The sequence below is a fragment of the Rutidosis leptorrhynchoides genome, chromosome 9 (assembly GCF_046630445.1).
Source record: "Rutidosis leptorrhynchoides isolate AG116_Rl617_1_P2 chromosome 9, CSIRO_AGI_Rlap_v1, whole genome shotgun sequence".
Classification (NCBI taxonomy): Eukaryota; Viridiplantae; Streptophyta; class Magnoliopsida; order Asterales; family Asteraceae; genus Rutidosis; species Rutidosis leptorrhynchoides.
The window spans coordinates 344,369,117-344,376,334 of record NC_092341.1 but is presented as its reverse complement, the minus strand read 5'-3'; the positions used below and the strand labels follow the sequence as shown (position 1 = coordinate 344,376,334).

Below are 7,218 nucleotides of genomic sequence, written 5' to 3'. Positions count from 1 at the left end.
ACATGTTGCATACGTGTCATGATAAAATGATTATAAGAAGTGAATTTAGGGTTATATCAGAAGCCAACTCCTGGTCAAGTCTATCAAGGAGACGAATGTAGCCTGTCATCGCTATAACATATGTGAGCGCCAAACGATTCACCTTCAGCCATCTTGCAGGATGGAAGAGCGTTAAGCGTTTCATACCTTTTCATGCTTGTTGTGGAAGAATTTTTCTCGAAATAAAACGAAACCTATACTTATAACCATATCAACAATATGATACATATAGTATGGGTTATGCTATATAATGTTGTATGAATGAATAAGAGACGTTTGGATTTAGAGGTGATATCAAGATCGATCCATAATGAAGTTGGATACATGTGTCGATACAATTTAGAGATTACAGTGACAAATAGAAAATGTAGTATCAGGGGTAATTACCTAATTTTGATGATGATGATGATGTATGTAAAGTTTAAGACTGACTTTAATTTAAATTTAAATTCAACTTATAACAAGGACATAAATATCGAATGAACAACCAATACGACTCACATCCAGTTGAAGCCAATTACATGATTTTTAACATCAAAGATCATATCCCACACAAACCTGAATAACACAAAAGGTCAACTTAAACAATCCGACAAATACCCTTTAAGAATCTCACACTACACTAGACATTACTTAGATTGGCTTGATCTTGAAATGGAGTGATATTAGCGAGAACACGAAACACTTCAGGTCCTGCATTTTCAACATCCGTTAGCAAACAAAAAATAACGGGTAACCAAATGTATCAACAACTTGCAGGATATTAAAATTTTGTCAATATTCCTGACATATCAAGTTCATTTTTAACCATATAATAATAACAATAGTACGCAGTCATATATAAACCACCAGAGGGAAAAAATTCAGGTCAAACAATTGTATCTATATCTAAGCACCTAACCACTTATATGCAAACTGATTATCTTAGGGTGGTAAGCAGTCTACCTTCTTCTCAGCCCTACTCTCCCTATTTTAGTGTATTGTGTATGATAGAAAAAACACATCATTTGGGTTGTAATATATTATATCATATCGAATAAAAAGTGATCAAGACAATAATAATAATCAACAAGTAGGTTAGCATGATTACTCCTACTAACATCAACAGTATGAATGTGTTACCAACCTGAACAAGGTAATAGAAGATTCGAAGCCCTTCAGGGTCCTTACTGGTTTGAACATCCATGAGTGACCCAATCTTTGAAGTAGTAAACGAGATGTGCTCATTGCCCATCACAATCTCAAGCTCTTGTCGTCCCACACGATCGGGCTCTGGCCAGTTATTATCATCTTCCTTCATAATCTACAATAAAAGCTAAAAACATATCAAAAACTTTGTACCTTTATCTCTTATCAGGCTCCATATACATGTGGTTTGTTAAAAATTTAAAGCAGAAACAGGTTTATAGGATTTAACAGAGTCACATGAGCACAGAAAGAGTCCTAGACAGCAGCCCTAAAATGCTACCTAGAGACTGAATGTAAATCTCTGTATATATATGAGATTTCAAATAAGAAGGCCAAATATCGTGAGAATGACTTTAAAAGCACTTTTTCTAAGGATTCGGAACACATTATTTTTCAAAACTTTTTCCAAAATTCAATGATTACTATAACAATAACTTCTACAAGCTATGATAAAAAAAAATATATATATATATCAAAACAAAATATTAACGTTTTTCAAAATTTTAACTGTCGCCATCGTTGTGATTATTCAAGATAATCACAAAATACAACATGATAGTCACATGTGATTATTCACTGATATAATGAGTTTATTTTGTATTTGTCGATTTTCATGTGAATATCAAGTTACAAAATGTAAAAATTGTGAAGAGGTAATATATAATATATATATAAATATAAATATAAAAAAGTTGATACTTCTTTATTTCGAAAACAGCTTATAAGATTTATTTAAATGAAGAAGTCTGAAACATTTTTTTTTGTAAATAACGTGTTTTCGATATTTAAAAGTGTTTTCTAAGTCATTCCCACGTTCCCCAGACATAAACAAGGTTATGAAAAATAATATGAAAGCTGTATGAACACAAAATCCTGTCAATACAAGCATACACAACGTCTCGGCAGATGATTAGTTCATGGCACGACAATGGTGAGATCTATAAGCTCATAATTATATCAAACAAAGTTCAGTAAAGCAAAATAATCAGTTCCATAATTATCTAAGCTCATATCAGATGTATTAATAATCAAAGTGTTGCAGAATCAGGCTCATCTTAAATCCACTAAAACTACTCATCTGAGCACTAACATCTGCTAATAAACCAAACCCTAGATATCCAAATCCACAAATCAAACAATGTAAGCAGCTCTAAAAGTATACACAGAACCTTAAGAACAGTTAAAATCCAACCAATTGCAAATTTAACAAAGATAATTATATAAAACCTAACCTAATTACAGTGAACTGGATCAATTTTACCTAAAATCCACAAATAACCGTAATAAACCCTATTATTCCACGAACGACTTAGTATCCACACAAATACAAACATATACAAGACGATATAATAAATACGTTGAAAATCAGAAATGCAAAAGCAGCTAAAACCCTAACTATTTCAATTTAAGATTAAAAAACTGAAAAATACACAGAAATTAACCTCAGAATCGGAAACAATACGGCGGCATTCCTTGAGAACGGAAGGTGTGAGAAAAACTTCTTTACGGATCATTGTATCGTTCTTATAATTTGAGTTATTAGCGTACCGGAGTTTACCGTCTGGCCGGAACTCAAACTCCAAAAATTCGTGACCGAACTTTCCTTTGTGACCGACGTAATACCTCAGGTAAAATTCGCCGCCGGCAACGGCGGCTGCAGTTGCGCCCTTCTCTTCTTCCGCCATCGATCTTTTGTAGTTTCTGAACCGTGCGAGGATGGAAGTGGTATGTGAAAACCGGAGTTAAATGAGTAGATGGTGGCGTCCCGTTTGGGTCAATATTAAACCGGTATTATTGAACACTCGAGAACCCATCGTCTTAAGATAGCGAACATGTTCACAAAAATAGGCCCATGTTTTTGGGCCTTATCAACAACTACAACTGGATTATCACCAAAATGTCCAAATAATTTTCACCCCTTGCACCAAAGCTAAAAAAAAAAAAAAAAAAATTGATAAAATGCCCTCGCAAGGCGCAAGATACCTTGCGACCTTGCGTCCTTGCGTCTTTTTCTAAAAAATTACGGTTAAATGACATCTTTTAACCTGGCACTCCACACTTTCAACCCACTTCGCAAATACGCAAAAAAACACATAGTCAGGCGATCCGCACAAACGCAAGCACAAACGCAAAACAACTTCATCGCTTCAATTGCTATTACCAGATCCTCCTCCATCATCACCTCCACTACCACCTAACCCCTCTTGCCACCACCGTTACCTTTTATACAAGCCTAACAGGGTTTTCACGAAGTATAGGGTTTTCACGCAAAAGAATTAGAGTTTTCACGAAATAATCAACCAAATAATCAAGGAATCAACCTTGCAACGATGGCGAGCAACCAGGTTAGTGATTACTTCGTTGTATATCTGCGTTTTATCTGTTTATTTTGTGTTCGATGCGAATTGTATAAGTGTGCACACCAACTGCTCGATGAAATGCATGTTTGAGGTGTAATTGTGTTTAATGAAGTACAACCGTTTATTAATGATATGCATCTGTATTGTGGGTTATATGTACGAGTGAAACACTCATTAGTAGCTCGTAAAATTATGGAAATTGACAAGACGCAAGGTCAAGTTTGCGTCCTTGCATATGGTGCCTGAGTGGACGTAAGGCTGTCTTTGCGTCCTTGCGTCTTGCACATAAGCTTGTCTTTGCGTTCTTGCGTTGGTAAATTAAACGGACGCAAGGTTTGTCTTGCGTGCTTGCGTCCTGACACTAACTGCTGATTTTATTGTTACTTATGCAGGGATTTGTGGAAGGAAAGTTAACTATGAAGAATAAGTTGAGCGTTATAGGGGATGTTAAGAAGGTCATGACTGAGAATCAAATTAAAAAGTTTAAAGAAACTTGTTTTGGTTCATAGTTAGATCTAGAATACTTTGGTAATGATCTCGGGCTTGTACATTGCATGCTCCAAAGGAAGAGTGTGCGGCCGGAAAGACTAGATAATGTTAAGTACCCCGATGAGCATAAGGATCTATGGTTTCATTTTCAGAACAATTTTTCAATTAGATTTGGTCGCCGTGAATTTTGTCTTGTGACGGGTTTTTTGTTTAGCAGCCGAACGGACATGGCACATTACATCCCGAAGAATTATGACGTCCAGACCGAACCTATTAGAAGACGTTTATTTAAGGGGTTTAAAGATTCTCAAAATGTTTTGATTAGTGATGTTGAAAAGATGCTTTTAAAATCTGATCACAGCCGTATTAGTGACGATGATGTGGTGCGACTAGCAATTATCTTGATTGTAGAGAGAGGTTTTATGGGTAAACAAGGGATCCATGTTGTTAATAAAAAGTTTTTATGGTTAGTCGAAGAGTTCTCGCGTGTTAATCAGTATCCATGGGGGTTTCGTATTTGGGAGCCAACTTACGAAGCGGTTAGTGAAGGGTTTGTTATTCGTGAAAGCCAATTAGAGAGTGGAAAGGCGTACACTTTGGCGGGATTTATGTGGGCATCCAAGGTAAATGGTTGGATATTTATTATTTAATGTTAATTAAAATTAAGATGTAACATAAATTAATTGTTTTTTTAATTTGTAGATTTGGATTCTCGAGTCTTACCGTCGTACCATCAAACCGTTTGCCAAAAAGACTGACAAGAATGGAGTACCGAGGGCTCTTTTTTGGAAGCGTTCATCTGCCGAGTCATATGGAATCTCTGAATACCTTAAACTCCTAGATATTCAGGTTTGTTACATTTTAAAAATGTTAGTTTATACTAAATTGTTGCATAGTTTATCTGTTTACAGACAGGTTCTGGTATGGGCGCAAGGTAGGCCTTGCGTCTTTGCGTGTTGTTTTTATGCTGATGCAAGGTTGGTCTTGCGTTCTTGCGTGTGCTTTTGTTTTTGGACGCAAGGTTATCCTTGCGTCCTTGCGTGTGACTTTGTTTCTGGACGCAAGAGTTGTTTTGCGTCCTTGCATACGCTGACGCAAGCTTAAGTTTGCGTCTTTGCGTATTCTATTCTGCTAATATTCTTATTATTCTTATTATGTAGGATGAGTGTCCCAAGAAAAAGAGACCTTTACGTGGTCTGCAGCCAACTGATACAGAAAAGAGTTGTCAATGGTGGATTCAGAGTGACGTGTACTTTAGAGGAGGAAAGGTACCAGAAGATGAGATCGAGGATGAGGTCCAGGATGATCTAGTTGATACAGATGATCCAGTTGTTGATGGGTCTGAGCAGACACCCCACAAGCATTCAACAGAAGATGTAGATACAGAGGGCCCTCCTGATGTACACAATTTACATCGTATGATAGAGTTGTTGACAAAGCGGATGGACAAACAAGAGAAAGAGTTAACTGATTGTAAACAACTTGTTATGCAACAAGAAAAACTTTTATCGCAACAATAATATCAGGTACATTTTTTGGTATTTTTGGTATTAATTGAATTGAATATTTATGTTACTTATGTTATTTATCGTGTAATAGGATGATGATACGTGTTTCAATCGATCTTTGTCTGATAATGAAATCGAAAGGACTTCTTCAATGCACATTCGACGTGGAATCAGAGAAAGAAGGCCAACTGGTGTATTAAGGTCCCCATTCACAACACCTGGGTACATAATATAAAGACCCACCCTAATCCATCTGGACGAATACATTACATTTGGTTACATCGCGAGGTACTCGACCTCTATATGATACATTTTACAAACATTGCATTCGTTTTTAAAAGACAAACTTTCTTTACATCGAAAGTTGACGGCATGCAAACCATTTCATAATATATCCAACTATAATTGACTTAATAATAATCTTGATGTACTCAACGACTCGAATGCAACGTCTTTTGAAATATGTCATGAATGACTCCAAGTAATATCTCTAGAATGAGCAAATGCACAGCGGAAGATTTCTTTCATACCTGAGAATAAACATGCTTTCAAGTGTCAACCAAAAGGTTGGTGAGTTCATTAGTTTATCATAATCATTCATTTTCATCATTTTAATAGACCACAAGATCTCATATATTGTCACGCGTAACTCGCGAATTAAAATTCATTCATATGGTGAACACCTGGTAACCGACCTTAACAGGATGCATATAGAATATCCCCATCATTCCGGGACTCACATCGAACATGATAAATTGAAGTACTAAAGCAGTTCAAATTCTCTGACTGGGGCTTGTTAGTGCCCATAGATCTATCTTTAGGATTCGCTTCAATTGGTGGCAATTATAATAAACACCAATTCTTGGTGGCAATTATAATAAACACCAATTCTTAGGCTACCAAGCTAAAAAGGGGCATATTCGGTTTGATAATCCAACCATAGAATGTAGTTTCGATCAGTTGTGTCTATTTCGCAAAGCATTTATAAAAGCAACGCATGTATTCTCAGTCCCAAAAATATATATATAAAAAGGGAGTTATGAAACTCACTCTACAATATTTTGTAGTAAAAATATTCACACGACGATACTGAACAATGCAGGGTTGGCCTCGGATTCACGAACCTATATCAATTATATATATTAAAACATATAATTGAAATTTCAAAATTTCATTTATTAATATATATTATTTATATATATTTTGTAGTTATATAAGATTTATACTAGATTCCATTTTAAAAATATATACTTCATTTTATATCTTAAATTATATGTTGTATATATTTATTTTGTATATGTATTTAAAGTGAGTAATATAGTTATTTTGATATCTATAAATATTTAGTATTATATTAAAAATACTTAATTTGTTGTATGTAAGTTTTTATATATGTTATGTTAATATGATTTATATAGAATATTAATATATATATATATATATATATATATATATATATATATATATATATATATATATATATATATATATATATATATATATATATATATATATATATATGTAAATAATATGTTTTATGTACAAAATATTTAATTGTATAAAAATGATAGTTTTGATATTACTGATTTACTACTAATATGAATAATAACTTTATTAAAATGATAATATTTAAT

The 7,218-nt window shown here is 34.2% G+C and overlaps 1 protein-coding gene across 1 annotated transcript; it reads right to left on the bottom strand.

Moving 5' to 3' along the window:
• Positions 1-508: 508 nt before the first annotated feature.
• Positions 509-3,025, bottom strand: LOC139866756 (protein mago nashi homolog). Its single transcript, XM_071855048.1, has 3 exons — positions 2,670-3,025; positions 1,166-1,342; positions 509-732 (listed from the first exon to the last, which is right to left on the bottom strand). Exons 1-3 carry the CDS (start codon positions 2,910-2,912, stop codon positions 673-675), a joined length of 480 nt encoding a protein of 159 aa, XP_071711149.1. The 5' UTR covers positions 2,913-3,025; the 3' UTR covers positions 509-672.
• Positions 3,026-7,218: the final 4,193 nt, after the last annotated feature.

Coding starts and splice junctions, on each gene's coding strand:
- LOC139866756 (XM_071855048.1), bottom strand. CDS start 2,912: ATGGCGGAAGAAGAGAAGGGCGCAACTGCAGCCGCCGTTGCCGGCGGC. Junction 1,343..2,669: donor GTATTGTTTCCGATTCTGAG/GTTAATTTCTGT, acceptor CTTTTATTGTAG/ATTATGAAGGAAGATGATAA. Junction 733..1,165: donor TCTTCTATTACCTTGTTCAG/GTTGGTAACACA, acceptor TTGAAAATGCAG/GACCTGAAGTGTTTCGTGTT.